Source organism: Varroa jacobsoni, unplaced genomic scaffold (assembly GCF_002532875.2).
Source record: "Varroa jacobsoni isolate VJ856 unplaced genomic scaffold, vjacob_1.0 scaffold_1119, whole genome shotgun sequence".
Lineage (NCBI taxonomy): Eukaryota > Metazoa > Arthropoda > Arachnida > Mesostigmata > Varroidae > Varroa > Varroa jacobsoni.
Genome location: NW_019214021.1, coordinates 157,352 through 176,050, shown reverse-complemented (window position 1 = coordinate 176,050; position 18,699 = coordinate 157,352). Strand labels below are relative to the sequence as shown.

The following is an 18,699-nucleotide window of genomic DNA, read 5'->3' as shown; positions in this document are numbered from 1 at the left end:
AGCACTTGTTAGTCTCGAATATATTTTCCTGCTAAGCTCTATTTACATGTAAGCCCAATTATTTGCGACTAAAAAACGCCAACTTTCGTCTTCACGCTGAAACGAACGACCTAGGTAATATTGTGACGTGAAAAGACAAAATATGAACAAAATATTAGATTCGGCTTAGATATTCGCCTTTATGAAACTACACTGCGCTTAACGAAACACAAGGTCAATATTCTAAATTCACCACACAGTGCTAACATCTTTTATTTGTTGTGAAACAATTTGCACGCTATGATAGAGTGATGATTCATAAAAACATAAATGCTTTTTCTACGAGACAACTTACATAAAAGCAGCGTTCACCAGATACCAGAGCTTTAAAATATATGCATTATCATTATATTATAAGAATATATGCGGAATGCATTTGGAACGATTACGGCATTGCAGGTAAAAGGCTAAAGCTGTAGTTGGAAACATGCTGCTGGCAAAATACGCAACTGACAAGGGATTTCATTCCTGTACTTTTTTCGGATTCTCACTAGGGACCATCTCTTGGTGTGTATGAAGCCATGTATTAAGATATTCAATGTGTATAGCATCGGTAATTACCTATTTTCAAAATATCATGACACAGACTGTTTTAGAGATTACTTGAGTATCAAGTCTTGTCTTTATTCATCACAATTGAGAAGACAGAAGAAAATATAACACTAACTGCTGCAACCCACTACAGAGCACTAATATCCTAACCATTCTTCAGCAGGAAAACAATCAGTTCGTCGTGATCAACCTCATTTATCTTATTCCTTCCAGCTCTCAAAAATTTACGAGAATACTATCAATGGAAAAAATACGTCATATATATTATGTATAAAGTACTCGCCTATACCTTTCACATATTCATGATGCGATATTTCACTGTTTTTACATTTCTTCAAATTCCTTTTATGCCATGATATAGAGATAATTTTTTTGTTAGTTTATATTGTGTAGTAGATACGCAACTTCTGTTTTCAGAAAGGAGTCACAATTAAGTTGAACCTAAACGTCCTGATTTTTGTATTTATTGTCAGCGATACCGCGGTGTAAACGTTCGTAGCCTTATTTTAGTAGCATCAAGCATTGTGTGATCATAATCATCTGCATCCTGGCATTACACATACAGCTGCGCATAGAATATATTATTACGAACTGCTATATTAACATGACTATGGTTGTCGCTATGTGGGTTCAAGCATCCCTATAATCTAGCTTCCCTATATCTGGCGTTTATTTGCGCGTGTTGTAGTTCATCCCTCTGCTCATTTACTGCATACAGTATTCTAACCACTGCGTAAGGAGCTTTTTAGTTCACCGTCAGTAATGTTTGTAATTGCCCAATCCAATAGCAGCAAGTGAACAAGCATTTAAGATGTTCGAAGAAAGGTGAGATTAATGGAGTTTAGAGCATAAACGGTTTGGCCCACTGCACACAATTTTTTATGAATGTCCTTATGAAGTTTTTCTCTTTTTTTTTTCGCTGCGTAAGTTTATTTTTAGTGTGATATATCGGCTAGCGGATATGCTGCATCAGCCATGTTGCATACCTACTGCATAAAAAGGATGTGAAAAATGTCGTAGCCGGCAACACTTACGCATTAAAAACATAAAGATCGCTCGTATGTGCTAAGCGATGTAATTCTTTAGTCTTTTTTTTGATTCCGTATACTTTATGAGAAGAGTACCGGAATTAGTCCCTTTTGTACTACACGGTCCATGTGATGGTGTGTTTCCTTTTATTTGCATATCCGTTAGAGATATTCAGCGTATGCCTTCTTGAAGTTCGCTTGAGAAGTTCGCTATGCATTATAAAATGAAAAAATCCTATGAGATTGTATGGGAATAAAATACTTGTACTCCGTTTAGGTGACGAGGTGGGTGCATGTAAGCCGTTTTTAATGTAGTTTTCTCAATGCAAGATCTAAACATCACGCACAAGGATTTCAAAAAAGTTAAACTGAAATTGTTTATCACTATACTAAAGCGGTCTGTATTTTATTTGTGTTAACTAAAATTCTCTTTTGTTATCGTCAAATATTTAGAGAACCTTCTTTTTTTAAGACTTGTTCGAAATTTGGGAACAGAAAGCCAGGCGAAAGTCAAACTCGCTAGGTTGAGTAAATATGATTGACCATGACCGACTTCTAGGTTTTATTAAGAATTCAAGAAGCAAAGAATGGGCAGACGCATTGTTGTGCTAAAGAATACAGTGTTTTTTTTCTAAACTTATGTTTTTTTCGCGCCGTATCGACTTGCGTAGTTGCTTCAGAATTTCGTGACAATACTTTTTACTTGACTTCTGTAAAAGCTATAGAGCCTTACAGTGCGTATTTATGCTACAAAATTCCCTGCAGTTAAAAAAAACAGACCGGTGGACTTTGATGTTTCTTACTTCGTTATTTCGTTTTTAGTTTCTAGATACTTGAGAACTTCTGTCCTGTTTTATCATGAAAGGTCTGGTTTATAAACTCTTAGCTCTATATTTTTCTTTCTATATATACTTCTGATTGTGCCGATTTTTTTTTACCTGTCTGTGTATGTATGCGTAAAAATGCAAATAGAAGAGAAATGTTAACGGTTATTACAAAATTTTTTTGTCAGCCACTTATCTGACGAAAACGGCTCAACTGGTAGTTCCAGGATGATTCATCGTCACGTTTACTGTCTATGGGCAAAAGGCCAGAATAGTACATGGAAATGTAATTTTATTCTTGCCATCTATCAACGTACAGCATTCACACCACCTAGCCACGGATTGCTACTGTTACAATTTGCACACAGTGGTGCAACCTTCATGCTCCTAATGAATGTCGGTCATAATGGGTTTACGAGATACACAGAAGTTATCATAATAAATGTTACCGTATTAACTGATAGCTTATTTTATTGGTCCTATGCATCTTCTCTCTCAAGTGATAATTTAGAGCCCGCGCACGTATGGGATTTTGATAAACACACAACTTGACAAAAACCAGCGACATGGGTCGACCGTGTCCCTCCCCGAGAATGTACGCATAATGTAGTCAGACGGATCTAATCGTGCAATTAGAGAAAAAGACAACGAGACTGAACAGCCTACAGAAAATCTTAGCTAGTTGAATATGCATGCGAACCTTCGTGTAATACATGCAAAACCAAATGTTTAACGCCACCCGGACATCTACGGCAATACCTAATGGGATTATGGCGCTTGTGATAATTAGTCTATTTTTAATTGCTGACAATCGTATATCAGACCGTTTTCAGCTACGGTTATATGAGTAACCGTGAGCTTTTAAAGTAATTATAATTTGTGTTATTATCATTATTGTTAACATATTTATTTAGATTTCCTCTTGATGTGCAGTCTTAGTTTCTTCCGCAGTGTGCAGTGTCCCTACATCGTACCACATAATTAATATTACACTTTCTTTCTTTTCACCATCATCATTTTCATTATCATTACGTGCCACTGCAGCCAGTTTCATCTACGTACGAAATACGCGTATGGTTTATAGGCTAATATATTTGAATGTATGCATATATATATATATGTACAGCAGCAGAAAAGCAGTTGCGTTGAAATGTCACATAACAATTGGTTACAACAATGTATTGTAGAACAAAAATAACATTTTTTAGCCTGAAGCAAACAATAATAGTATGGGGCAATTTCTTGAGCACAAGCAAAGCTAACAAGGCACAAGGTCAAAAAACGTCGAACTCAAGCTGTACCATTTTATGACTTCTTGACGCCCTCGCGCTGCTAGTATAGACTGATTGAAAAGCAAAAGCGAATGCATTTCTGAGGCATTCGTCTTTTCGAATTTGATTTCGAAGACGGAAAAACGTGCAATTTATGTGCGCGGATACATAATCGCATCGTTCCAAACATGTCAATTAATATATTATTTTTTACTACTCTTATCATCATACCATAAAAGACAATCATACATTCTCTTATAATACACAAATATAGATAGACTAAAAGTATAGATGAACGTGTATCTATTTTGATAGTAAAATAATATAACTAGTGAAATTAGATGATCACAATGTTAGCGTGACGTGGAGAGCATTTCGAAAAATGTCGTTTTCTTTTCCTTCACAGTGCGTAATAGTATCGACCCGACCATGTGACCACTGACTGCTTTCTTTGCCATATCTCCGCTTTATAATACTCATTTGTATATAATGGTCTTTGTTGCTCTCTATTCATTCCTCTTACCGCGTCGCTCTTGAATTTGTGACTTTTGACAGACCGTCAACAAGGCAAATTCGCTTCATTCAATCCGGCCTCTCTACTGAACCCTTCGCTGCATTCGTGAAAAGTGGCATCACTGTTAGCTGTTAACAGGTGATGTTAAAAATGACAGTCTCTGATCATTTTCCCAAAACTCGTTTTTGTCGTATGCTAAGTAATTTTGGTAAAGTATGCCCAGTAACTGTGATGACTCCAACTGGAAGAAATGAAAAAGTTACTTAAACTACAAGTCTACAGCGATTTGAAGTTCCAGATTTTCTTTATTAACAATTAAACCATGCTGCGCATTTCGCCTAATAAAATGTAATTTGTCTTAAACAAAAATTGGGAACCGCAAATATAGCCACAGCTAAAATAACTACACAAACAGCTGGAGTTGCTAAACTCGTTTGAATATTTCTTATTCCTTATGTCTCGCCTACAAGATTTAACTACGCAACTTGTGTGAGCAATGAAAGCAATACAAGTTAGCCATTTGCGGTCTATGTTGTGCTAAATCTGAATAGATAAACGTATCTCCCAAGGTGAAACAAGGTAATTGTATGTGTTTACTTTCTCATCATATTGCATATAAGATAATTTCATATGGATAATGTGCTTAGCTATGAAATAATGGTTCCTCAACTTTAATAAAGCAGCTATACAAATAATGAGAAATAATATTGCTTTCGTATTTGATCCGAGACACTTGTTCAAAAAAAATTAGTCCGGGGTTCGGTCAGTATTCAAGTTGAAGATTCAGAGTAAAAGACAACAACTAAATAAACTTCGCTAAATATTGTCAAATGGTAGTTAACACCTATAATAACTTTCGTACCGGGCACTTCTAGTGGTATTTTATTTGTAATGTAAAACGTCTCGAAAGTATTGTCAAACATGCAAAAGGTTTTTCGTTAGCAGATATCTTGCTTTTGAACTGAGTGGGTGCAAATCTAGCGGCAAAAATAAAAAAAAGTCTCACCTTTTAAACAGGACAATGAATGTATTAATACTACGTCACACCCGTAAAACAGCGGCTTCTGTTTCTAACTCTTTACTGAGAGGGCTCACTTGTACCAACGTGATCTACCGATCTTTGAAACAATCTCTTTTTTCCCATATTAGCTTGTGCCGATTTCAGAGTTCATTAATCCATATAGACTTTTACACTTCATAACCGGTTTCTATTCTTTAGACTGCATCCATTGCCTTTCTAGGCAAAACAGGTTCACAAGTAGTTATATATATATAACAAGGAACTTCTAAATAGATTCCTACACTACTTCTATATATATATATATATATAGAAGTAGTGTAGGAATCTATTTAGAAGTTCCTTGTTATGCGAATCTTTCATATTTTTCTGCATGGCGAAAAGTTTTACAAATCTTCGTAATTGTCTGAAATCAGCGCAGAAGCAACGACTGCACGAATGGCATTTCGCCACAATTTGCCTTTTTCCTATTTAGTTCTCACATATGACACAGCCGAGGCCTGAGGAGCAGTTAGGAACGGTGTTTACAGCGGGCGCCCATGAAAAGCCGTTTGGCAAGTAAATGTAGCCTGAGCAACAGTGTACCAACAGCAGCCAAGCGATGTCGCATATTAATTGCCGCCTTCAGTTTGACTAGTACATACAACTAATACAAATATTGAACGAATGTAATGAAGCGCGCCTGACGAAGTGATTAACCAACTTTGTTTTGTGTCTTTCATGCATCTCTATACATATAAATAGACGAAGTAGTCTCGCTAAGTAAACGGCATGTTAAACAAGTTGGTCTTAATTAGTGTTATTATTTCGTCTTCTTTTCATGCCAGTAGAATGTAATTTATGTCGTTATTGTGCTCGTTAAAAAAATTCATAAAAGTAAACGACGGTTCCTATCCAACCAACACCAGTAATGATATTATTACTACTATTATTATTATCCACATATATGACGGGTCGTTCATCTCCTCAATGTGTTCAACCTACATAGCCACGCCAAAAATGGGTGGTTATTTGTTAACCATGCTGTTCGTCCCTTTAATTATTAAGTAGATGCATTGTTCGTCAAACGCGTACTCTAGCTGTCCCATCATCTTATCGCAAAACGCACGTTCTCCCCTGTCGAGGACATGAACTGTGCTCATGGACAACAGATATTTTGTTTTCTTATTTATATTTGTATATAAACAAGAGACAGTGCAAAAAAACTATGCATATATATATGCAGTGCCTTTTCGTCATTAACTATTTTGTATATAAAGCCAGCAAAGCTTGCCTATCTTTTCTCTTAACTCTTGTATTCGAAACAGACAGGTTTGCTAAAGAGAACGACACTCCGAATCAGTGTTATGAGCTGACTTTTTTTTGTTTCGTATAACAAGCCTAGGCTTTCTCAAATCGGAAGTTAAAAATATACGTTATCTATGAACCGACAAATCATGTTCGCAAAGTAATGCAGTATACTTATCTTACCAGGCCCAAATGAAATGGTTTTGTAAATTTTATCGCACCGATAAAAACCATAAAGTTTCATCACAATACACCCTGGGACAATTAAGCAACGCGACATTTTCTTGGGAGGGATAGGTTTTCGAATGCTGTCTCCTATACCTCAGAAATGCAGAAGCGTTTACATCTATGCGTTGCTTTCGTAGCTGGAACTTCCACGGGAGCCTCTCTTGTATCTAATGGTTTTAAATGAAAATTTCGCTCTCACAGAGTAAGAGCAAGCTATACAAGGGAACCACTATTGGCCGATGGTGTCACCGGAGTTCATTGACGTACATCCGTGAGCGTTATCCGAGAAATTGAAGAGCACTAGACAACTTATGCAAGTAATGGCTGATCATCATCTGAGCCCATCTCTGTCACGCAGAGCATTTGGTTTTCACTCACTAGTCTAACGGTGACTGCTTGGGGCGCACTAGCCAAGGCCCCTGAATCGGTCGAGCCTGATGGTCCTGCTACAGTGATGTCATCCAGGGGCTCCCGTGGTCGTCTTAGACGCTTCCTCTTCTTGTTCCGTCTGGGTCTAGGCAACACCTCCACTTCATCGTTGACTGAATATAGGCCCCCGGGTGCCATCACTCGTCCAACAGCGCTTAACTGTGGTTCGGATTCCACATTAGGATGAACCTGCACAGATAAAATTTGCGAGAAGAAGAAGAAGACGACGAAACAGCGCATAAAACAATGAATACGGTGAAAGTCGTTGACCGTTATTTTGCCGCATAACCCAATTACTCTTTAACCACTTAGTAAATGGTAATACGTTACCCTATTGTCATACAGAGAAACATATACATGACAATATACGGAGGATTCTAATCCAACAGGTCGAAGCATTATCTTTTATCCTTTAAAACCTACAGAAATAAATCCAAAAACTGGCTTTGACGTAGCTCATAATAATATTATGAATACTTCTGAATATTGGGCTGTTAGATGCCCTATGCACGACATGTTTCAGCTTGACAGTTTCCTGATGTGGTCTAAATCTAGCCAATTTAAGGAGCTTCAGTGTCTACATTGAATCATTTTGCTTTTCCGTAACGCTGTGTTGTTTTAGCAAGAGCTTCTTGGAACCGAGGCTGCCTTTTATTGCAAAAAATTGAAGTATGCATCTGCTTACTAGAAGTATTTTTCATGATAGTAAGATGACGCCATCGGGTCTTGTCATATGAATGGTGTTTTAACTTTTTTTTTGTGTACGAAACGTTATGCAGGTGTCGTTGATCGGATTGTAAGTATATACTCTTAATATCGTCCACTATTTTCATTACCATTTATTTTATGTTTAGAGCAATTTAATCCTTAATTAGAAGAAATTTTTAAAGTTTCTTAATGTTTACGCCGTATTTGTAAGCCTGAAGTTATAACTACATGATACAAATACACCTACCTCGATTTGGACGGTTTGGTTAGAGGGCTCGCTTGGACGGAAGGTGCCCCCGCTGGACTCTTGTCTTGTTCCCAGCAGGGGTGCCGTCTCATCATCTGACGAGTCCTCGGGCATCCCTGGCAAAACGATCTTCCGTTTACACAGCGGACACACACGACGATTCTTCGTTAACCATGGATCAATGCACCTAGCGTGATAACCATGCAGGCATGGTAGGACTCGTAGTTTGTCACCCTCTTGATATTCATCCAGACATATGGAGCACACTTCGTAGTTTTTGAACTCTTCTCCTTTCGCCCAGCGTTTGATCGGCAGTTGTTTAAGGTATTTTCTAGCAAGGCGGTACTTGGCGTTGCGCCGACGCTCCCGAAACCATCTTGTGCATTGTTGCACGACAACGAGACAAGCAATTAAGAGAATGCAGAATAAGATGATCACAATGCACGGAATGAGATAGTTGAGTAGGTTGGCTGAAGACGCCGGGAACCATTCGATGTAGAAATCCTTGTCGTACGTACATTGTGCAAGCAATGCTCCATCATGCTTTGTCACCAGAACCGCGTACACCCGGGTATCCCCATAACCATATGGCCGAGGCATACGCGTGAAGCTCAAATCTGGTCCTTCGAAGTCATAAATAATCACTCCAGAATAGCCGGCCCGTTGAGCGTTGCGTAACTTTGCAGCGAAGTTACAGTCGTACCGTCGCACTAGCACAAACCATGAGAAGCTGTCTTTGCTTGGATACGGAACGGATTGTATCGGAGAGCATGCATTGACAGGTTTTGCTACGACCAATTTCCCCATAGCTCCATCATCTGGTGGCATTGCATAGGTGATCGGTTGTAATTCGTCGATCCTGATCTCTTTATCTTTCGAATTTGGCGGTATAATTTCTAGACGAGCCTCGCTAAATGGCAAACCGGGTAAGCTGATTGCCGCCGCCAAGGCGACCAGACCGAAGACGTCCTTTACCCCCCTCATTGGCGTCGACGCTAGCGATTTGGATTGTTCTCGATTACAAACAACGTCCTTTTGTTCCGGAATTATTCGAGATGACTTTTTTAGCGCAGTACTTATTGCACGATCCAAAAATGTAATTATTTGACACAGCTTTAAAGTACGAACAAATCAGAACTGCTCTTAGAGTTAGCCTTTAGCAGTGGCTGGCTGAATTCACAACAGTGCCTGTCGCCTTTAGCGTAATTGATTCATTCAACTTCCGGGTACTAATTCGGTACCTGGTTAGCAAGTGGTATGGTGGTGATGTCGATATGCTAAACAACTGTACATTGTTTTGGGGGTACTCAAGTAGTGGGAAGGAAGGCGACTCGCGCCAGCCGCCGTCCCAACCCCCTGTCAACAATAACCCCAAGGCAACAGCCAGCGCACCGCAGGCGACATCGCGTCTCTGCGTATCGTTTTCATGCAACCCTTAAACTCCTCGGAAAAGACGCACACCGTAAACAAATAGACCAAACAAAGGAGAGCAAAGCTGAGTTGGATTCAGGATTTACAAAATCAACACAACAGCATCACACAACAACAGGATTTCCAGACGTCTATAATAATGATGATATAGTACTCTTGATAGACGACGCTCCACTTCACAATTGTTGTTATGATATCATCGCTCCCAGTTACGTTGTAACGGTATTAGCTATATCGAAACAATGAGTGGGAATCTTTCGAAGCGGGCGACGAAAGCTGCCAAACGATAAGACGACTCAACCAAAAGTAACAAACAACAACAACAGCAACAGTAGAAGGCGACGACCGACTGCTGCACCGAATATAACAGTTGTACTACCAGTAATAGTGTCTGACGTAGTAGTTGTCGTGATACGGCTTGCTGTTGGAGTAGCGTGCGTATACTGGGAAGCAACGTAAGGCCGTGAGCAATCACAGCTGACTCGCCATCGCCCTCGCTATAAGCGATGGGAACAATAGTTACAGCAATGAGAACGCGATGCTTCCCAGCTGTAGTCTTGTTTACAACGTACGCTGCCAGCGTATCCAAGCAAAAAAATTGCTACGGTTCTATTCTTCGTAGTTGTTCTTTGCTCCCTCAAGCCAACCAAGTGACTCCATTTGATCCAAATTCATTAGCTGATCAACACCTCGCTTGAAGTTCTCATCACATAGCAGCTAATAAAAACATCGTCGTCGTGCCCGCCAGTCGGCAATCGCCTCGCAAAACGGTATAGCACTGCTCTTTGCCATCCAGCCACACACATCACAACGCCATGCAATCGCACTAATGATAAAGGCACAATCTCCCAAGCAGCTAAACACCACAATCACTGTCTGTCAGGAGAGACACAGTTTACTGGGGTTACTGATAGATCAGCTGCTCAGATTTACGCAGTACGACTGCCTCATAACTCTACTGTTGTTGGATGCCCCAATGCTTTTCTGCTTGTACGATGTCCAAACAGGAGACTAATAAAAACAACATCCAATAAACGACGGATCGTGGAGACTACGGTTCACGTGCAACAAAAGGAGACAGCAAGTCTACAGGGCCGTGGAGGCTTTGTCGTGACATATTGTTTCAACAGCATACAGAATCGTTGAAAAGTTAGGTATGCGGGAGAAAAAAGACGTGCAACGCCATATGATGGCTGCCATCAAGATGTAACCATGCGAAGTTAGAAGCTTGGAAAGGGCTGATGGGGCGCGAATTTCAAATATTATGTGGCGCGTACAAAACGCGTTACTGGTTTTGCTAGAAGATTGTTTGGCCAGAATCATTTTTGGTACCACGGAAAAAATTAATGTTTATTTACCGACACAAGTTGGCTGAGCTTGAATGCAGCATAAAATGTCTAATGTTAACGCAAAATAACTGCTGAGATAATCAGGTAGACATGGTACCGGTCGCTCAGTACTCATCGATGTGCTCGCAACATGCGTTTGACAAAAAATTGGAGACGAAAGATGTCGATTCAACGGGATTCCAAGTATATTGTGTCCACGAATTCGATAGTCATTAAAAACGCTTGTCATACTTATGATCGTAATACTAGTTATATAACGATAATATTAACAAAATCTGGTTTCACAGAAAGACGAATGTCATTATTATTGTTTTATTTCAACTGCCTAAAAGTCAATGCGCGGGAAGTATTTCAGTCAGGTTTCTTATTCCAAAAAAAAAGCGTTAGAATCTATTTATCAATTTCTTTTATGTATATCTATTTCTTGTCGCATTAGGTCGCGTGTTAGTTGACGAAAATGCCCCCTTCGTGGCTACGTAAACTTTACAAAAAAAAAGGCGTCGAGTTAAATAAGTGGAGCGTGGGTTTTTTTTGTATAAAAGCACATGAATAATCTAAGATTTTGCGAAAGAAATAAATCTTTGTTTTGAACCTGAACTGTTGTTTGTTAAGAACTTCTTAAGATCTTCCTAATAATTGGGCTTTTTTGCCGAATCTTCTCCACCCACCCCTTCATTATAAGTTTTCATTGCACCAAAGTGCGTTTTACCATTCATTGCTTCTATGAAGAAGCAATCGGCCGAAGATCTCAATTCGAGAATCTTACGTTTTAATTCCGTATACTATAGAAATGAATTATGGTGACGTGCACAAGAGGTAGATTTCAAATAACTAAATTTTGCCTTCAGAATTTTGATAGGACGGAGGCGGATGCCTTCTTGTCTCGTTTGACTATCATTGTTCATTTAAATAGGCCGTATAAATTACATTGAAATACAGAAACTTAGAAAAAAAATAGACTTAAAACTGTGCATAGATAAATACGTCAACTATATATAAGTTATGCATACTATCAAGCATGCTTTTAGCAGCAACTAGTAAAAAAACTATTACAAAATACAACTATGAGGTCAACAGTTCTAATATCCAATATTTTCTTGGAACAGGAAGGTTTTTCTTGGAACAGTTGTGTCGTATGAATGGTCTACTCTTTCCTAGTTTCTTTTCGTGCATAACACATTATAGGCAAGATATTGCCAGATATACATATAGCATATCTAATACGCATCCTACATAAGAAAACGTTGCACCCCACCAACATGTAGAGTTCAGTTAGTCTACTTCAATTTCCGTCCATTGGTCCAGGTGTTCATCTAACTCATCCACTTTCTGTGAATTGCTTACTGCGAGACAAAACTAATTTTATAAACGAGTCACAACATTTGTAATAAATTTCCGATGCTGTTTTCGCAAATTGTAAGAATTGCAAATGCTCCTTGTGAGACAGGTCTTGTAAGCTAGAGAACCTTTCATATTCTAAGGTATTGTGTATTGATTTGATCGTCGCCAGAATTGTGCCGCTCAATTTCTGATTGAACCTAGACACGGAGCAATTTTCTATGCCTGTGTCCTGTGTGCGTTTCCATGCTACATTGCCCTTTCACTCAGTAGAACTTATCATGCTTCGCTTAACTGAGATCACATTATGTGAAGATTTTTTTCTAGTAGAGCTAATTCACCGCTATGAGTGCTCGTGTCCCCATCGAGTGCCAAATTAACGAGCTTTATCATAAATTTCGCTGATAGGTAGTGTGTTCAGAGAAACCGAAAAGGTAATTTCCGTTCACTCAGCGGAAATTCGTCGTCCCTCCTCTGGCAGTGTAAGTTCTTGTTGTCGGTTCAGATTATTGTGTATGCAGTTAAAACTACTTATTTGCGTATTGCCCATGCTAGAAATGAATCTGCCTCTACAGAGCTCCATATTGTACCTCGTAATCTTTTCAATAGAGATCGTTCCGTTATTAGCTATAGGCTCACTCTATATGTTATGTCTATTTGAGTACTACGAGAAACAGGGTAAGTTACAAGACTGCAAGTATGTCCAAAACCCACATAGTGATATTTCCTAACATTAACTATTTTCTATGTTCAATACGACTATCGACAAATGATACGCTACCTAGCTACTTAGCTGTTAGTTTGTGTTTGGAAAAGAGAAATACGATTTATCATGTCAGTTTAAATGATAGTATAAATGATAATTAGATGAAATCAAATTATACTAATTTGATTTCATGTTTCTAACATTTTCTAAGAAGAGTTTTTATGAGGTTCCTAAGAAACGAGACAGCCCTTATTTTTTTTACATAGTTGCAAAAAATCCGCAACCGCGATGATGCTCTACAAGTAGGTTCTTTGAATATTCTTTGTTAACCCAGCAAAAGTATTGTACACATATTTACATAGAAAAATGTGTTCTAATAAACAATATTTATAGTATTTAAAAGAATTAAGGTTGAATTAACTGGTTACTTTTTGAATACGCCAGTGATATTTTCGTTTACATTTAGTTTTAGAGGCTGAGCTACAGAGGTAGCACAGTTTTTCTGTACTCGCGCGTAATAGTAGTGACAATAAATAACGTTGCGAGTTTTGACAAGTAATGCGCTTTTTATATAGTTATTTAATTAGTTAATATTTGATAATAATCTTAGTGTCCAATTGCTCATTTTTGCTAGAAGCGATTGTGGAACGACTTTTTGTCTTCTTTAGGCTTTTCTTAATGATTATTTTGGTTAACTCTGGTATAATGGATAATCTTTTTTTTTTTCACTTACTTTCAACTAACAACCTCGACATGATGTTGTGCTGTGCAAATTGATCAAGGTGCTAGAAGTGCTCGAAGTTAAAAAGATGCCTTACGACAATACTACTCATAAGCCACTATTTGACTCGAGTACTCGCGGTTCTACTTCCATGATACTACTGAATTTATTGTTGCAATTACATTATTCCTAACTTAATTGCATTATCAATAGGAAAATAGTAAATGATACTTCACTATTATAACTAACTTTTTGTCTCTTGGCAGTTCAAATGTTATGTAATATTAGCTGCTCCATTAGAAGTATTCCAATATGCAGATGCGCTTATTTCATCGTAGTAGAAGAAATTCATGATAAATATGTTTTTTTCCCTCAGTCCCTATGTTCTCTTACCAAACGGTGATTAGTCATGATATAAATATAAAAAAATAAAAAACGATATAAATAAAAAAATAAATAAGTGATATATTAACTTGATTAAGGACGAATGTTTCTGCAAGTACCACTTGTTATAGATAAATCTTCTGGGATTAGACATTCACAGAGGAAGAACCAGCCCCTATTGCTGCAATGGCTTGGTCAGGGCATCAGTTGTTCCTGGCAGGATTATTAGTATTTACCGGTTCCATCAATACTCTTGCTACAAAGTAAGTTACCTATTAGACGCTTGTTTAAGTAGTTTTAGCTATACAATAGGATTATCCCTTGTGGTTTGTCAAGCTCACATTAAAAATCATACCTAAAAATAAGCTAAGATGTCTTTTATGCACATACACGTAAAAAAGAACGTATGCAAACACAAATAGTTCGATGCAAAATGAACTAAGTATGAATATCGAAGACCAACCACAAGGTCGTTTATTTGTTTCGCTAGATGGGCGGATATGGCGGTCGTATCCGGTAGTCCGTATGGTCATCTTAAGAATGGATCGAGCACCACGATACCACATCCTTTCTCGCACTCCTTTCTTCAGGTTAGTGCTTCGCAAAAAGAAAGTGCTACGCAGATGCAGCCTCCAAGCCAGCTTGTATTTCGGCTGAGACGCGGCCTCTTCTGATTTAGCATGATGGTAATGTCCAGTAGTACAGTGGTATCGACAATTGCACTTGTTACAGTAAAGCAGTCTCCGGCCAATTGTATTTTGACCCGAAGCACACTTAGGTAGCAATCATATGTAAAGCACTTACGTGCTGACAAATCATTAAAGAGGTTTTGGGTTTAGGTTTTTGTAAGAACTTTTATTATTGGCGTTTTAACCAGTACAAAGGGCGTACCCCAACTAAAATAGGGCAACCAAAGTACATGCTACATTTCAGGCCGCAGTCGTTATACTTTATTGAGTCGCAGATCATAGAACACAAGCGGATATTGGTACGAGTTTCTGTTCTTGAAACTTGCACCTGTTATCGGAATTGTCACAGTTTTGTAATAATTGTATTGAAGTATCATGTAGATTTAATCTAAACAACGTTTTGTCATTGAAAGCAGGTAGAGTAAGCAAATTCGAGCCTGAGTTAAGATAAAGTGTGCCTATGTTGAGATATTTAAACAATATTAAATATAGCGCTTTCCTCAAGTTGGCGCACGTTTTCCTTCTGCGCCATCCTAATCTTTATGTCTGAACTTGTAGCGAAGTCATGAGATTGGTTAACTCCTTGTCCTCTCAAGAATTCTCCGTCTGTCGTTTCCACGTGTTTGTCGCAAGTAGGCCAATGTCTACCAATGGTGGTAGCAGCAGTATAAAGAATCGTAATGATATTTCATAAATGACATCACATGAATATGTGTGTGATTGTTTAGAATTATAGAAGTGAGTGGCCGAAAGCCTAGTGCTTACTTGAATATTAACGTGATTGTGACATGCAAAAATGGAATAAGTTGTGATTACTTTACGTATAATTAGCCATTATTATTGTTTGCACCTGAACCGTAAAATCGACACAACTCATATTGCTTTTTAGGCGTTGGGAATGTTCTTTGGTGAATTCATCTGCCTAGTGACCTTCAAAGTTCTGCTATACTTATACAGTAGTCGCGTTAGAGATTCTCCAGAAGCCAGCAAGATGCCAAGTATCCTGAAGGGCAACCGGAATTTCAACCCTTACATCTTTATACCGCCAGTACTCTGTGATATGATTGGTACAACTGTCATGTATATTGGACTCAATATGACTTACGCTTCATCGGCACAAATGCTTCGAGGTTTGTCCAAGGCAAAGCGTACCTTCAACCTGTGTAGCTATTTGGCGCGTAGGACTGTGTATTTTAATTCATAGAATTAAACTTAGATGCCAACTGTCAGTCGAAGTTAAGGTTTAATTTAACAAACTAAAAATAATCCTACTTGTTAAACTTATCAGACTGTCAAGCGAAATGATTAAAAGAGTAGCTCTCTTTTGGTAACTCAGACATGGCAGCACTTACCTGCTTTATTATTGGTTGTATTATTTATGAACGACTATATTAACTGTGACGATTATTTAGTAAAAGCCAAAGGCGTTCTTAGTTAAAACCTCAGCAACGGGCAGTACCGTTCGTATTATGCAGGCATCAATTTCTAATCTACTCCAGATAAAAGGCTCTCTTTGGTGAAATATAAGCTCCGTTTGAAGACATGGACAAATCTATATAGAAATTTAAGCCAGACTTATGGCGCAATGTTAACTAACTTCACCATAGCTGCGGCAATCAACACACTTTTACCATGGTGGTTCTCATCGATACTTTTTTTATTTGTTGCTTTGCAATGCATGCGTGACGTATATAAACAACGCATATTTTTCTATACCGATACACGTATTTCTCTATAAAGACCGGTTTACCTTTAATGATGGTGCGTTTAGTGGAAATTTAATCCAATGCTATCATTAGTTGTTTTGATGCTTGATCTGCTGTAGGTGCTGTGATCATCTTTACGGGACTTCTGTCGATCCTGTTGTTGCGCCGCAGATTGTTCTGCTTCCAGTGGACTGGTATTCTAATTGTGCTGGCGGGACTGACGATAGTTGGATGCGCAGACATGTTCTTTGGCTCGAAAAAACACATCGGAAATACGCCTGATGCGGCAGGAGTTACTACTGGTTAATACATATTTGTATTTCACATATATCAATAATAGGCATGACATATATATGATTATTGGAACACTTTACATAGCACTTCCTACTACCTCTCAAATCTATATTTGATCTTTTCAGGCGATTTATTGATCATTGCTGCACAACTTATAACCGCTTTGCAGATGGTTCTTGAGGAGAAGTTCATTGTGGGACACAACGTGCCACCCCTACAAGTCGTTGGATTGGAAGGGTTTTTCGGCATGATAGGCATGATCCTGCTATTGATACCATTATATTTCATCAAAGTCGGAGGTGTTCCTATCGAAGATACGGTCGATGGAATTTACCAGATCTATAACAGGTAAGAAATGGGGCTAGGTAAGTTTTTATGTAGAATCTTGAAATATAAATACGCTGAATACAAATAAAGTAGTCTATCTCAAACAGGAACTGTAAATGAAAATTCAATGAAATTATAGCGATTATATATGTATATTTTGTTGTCAATTAAAGCCCATTCTTTATATAAGGTAGTTTATAACGATACTTTACTATTAGGGAATATATAGCAACAAAGTCTTATTTTGTGAGTCTATCACGAGAGCTCTTTGGAACGTAATATCAATCGGGCAATTTTACAGTAACTAGCAACCATTTTAAATATGGGAGGCCTTTCTTAAATAAGGAAGGTTTACAATGCAATACTTTTCTGCATTTTTATTTCAGTTATCAAGTTGCTATCGGTTATTTCGGTACTGTGCTATCGATCAGCTTTTACAACTTCGCCGGCGTTTCCGTAACGAAGGAGTTATCGGCCACAACGCGTATGGTGCTGGATTCTCTGCGTGCCATCTTTATTTGGGTCTTCTGTCTTTTCGCGCAATGGCAGAATTTCACAGTATTAACCATTATAGGTTTCGCTATTATGTTGATAGGTATGATGTTGTACAATAACGTCCTCATTATGCCTTTCCTCGTGTCTCACGGCTGCGTTGCAGATCCGTTTACCGAGGAAAACGAGGAAGATCGTCAGCAACTCGCTGATGAGGAGAATCCCTAGAAATGTATCGATTGCAAGCGAATTTATATTTACTTAATTTTACGTCGGTAAATAACCATAATTGTTGACAATACACTACGTTGTTCATAGTTCGTAATTGCTTGCTGCGATCTTCTATAACTGTCTCGCAAATACCCTATGTACGCGTATGTGTGCTTAATTTTTCTATATTCATTTACATAAATAAATAGCTTAATCCCATGCTATCGTGTTGTATGTCAGGATGTAACTTATCCATTAAGCGATACAAGACGTAAGAATTAACAATTATATAGGTTAAGTTAGGTTAGGTTAGGTAGGAAGTAAATAGATACTTATAACAATGTTTTCAATTTCTGTACGCTAATGACATGTATTGGGTATTTGGAAGTTTAACCAGAAGATATAGAGATGCATCAAAATATAAGTGGACAGATCGAATAATAACGGAGAAGCTTCTATATTGTTTTTGGGAATTCGTTTTGTGACTTCATTGCTATCATTTTTCTACTGACCAATTGTGTCCGAATTGCTTTAAGAAACAAATCTTTGATTACCAAGTAATTTATACATACATGTAGTATGTTTCCTATACAACTGTTATTAAATACCTGATGTCTGATAGATTTACTATACGTTCATTTTTTCGACGTTACAAGCGTATATTTTGGGTTAAATAGCAACGTCTTTTTAGGCGATTGTTGTCTATTCATTCCAGGATTTTACATCAAGGCTATAAGTTCATATGATTTGCTCAATTTCCATTTCTATGAGCACGTATTGTATTTTATCGCGTGACATTAGAATGCTCAGCTGGCACAGCGATTTACGCGCGCAAAAACTTGAGTACTTTAGAAGGTAAGAGTTTGCGCAAAGATAGCAATAGGGCTGATAGCCTAACGTATTCGCC

General features: G+C 38.1%; 2 protein-coding genes across 5 annotated transcripts in view; one reads left to right on the top strand and one right to left on the bottom strand.

Moving 5' to 3' along the window:
* Positions 1-11,533, bottom strand: part of LOC111266814 (E3 ubiquitin-protein ligase RNF167) — a 20,495-nt gene extending 8,962 nt beyond the window's left edge. For both annotated transcript variants that reach the window (XR_002684274.2, XM_022844614.2), the window contains exons 1-2: positions 8,146-11,533; positions 7,140-7,379 (exon numbers count right to left, since the gene is read on the bottom strand). Coding sequence is in view for 1 of the 2 variants with exons in the window: in XM_022844614.2 (XP_022700349.1) it covers positions 7,140-7,379; positions 8,146-9,129 (1,224 nt within the window). In the remaining variant the exon portion in view is untranslated. The remainder of the gene's footprint in view (positions 1-7,139; positions 7,380-8,145) is intronic.
* A 984-nt stretch (positions 11,534-12,517) lies between these two features.
* Positions 12,518-18,011, top strand: LOC111266818 (transport and golgi organization 9). Of its 3 annotated transcripts, none has more exons than XM_022844622.2 (7): positions 12,518-12,745; positions 14,235-14,337; positions 14,565-14,664; positions 15,653-15,893; positions 16,589-16,771; positions 16,889-17,111; positions 17,477-18,011. In XM_022844622.2, the coding sequence occupies exons 2-7, from the start codon at positions 14,261-14,263 to the stop codon at positions 17,808-17,810; spliced, it is 1,158 nt and encodes a 385-aa protein (XP_022700357.1). In that variant the 5' UTR covers positions 12,518-12,745; positions 14,235-14,260; the 3' UTR covers positions 17,811-18,011. The 3 variants fall into 3 exon arrangements, with proteins under 3 accessions (XP_022700357.1, XP_022700355.1, XP_022700356.1); XM_022844620.2 differs by having other exon boundaries at positions 14,225-14,337; XM_022844621.2 differs by having other exon boundaries at positions 14,191-14,337.
* The last annotated feature ends 688 nt before the right edge of the window (positions 18,012-18,699 follow it).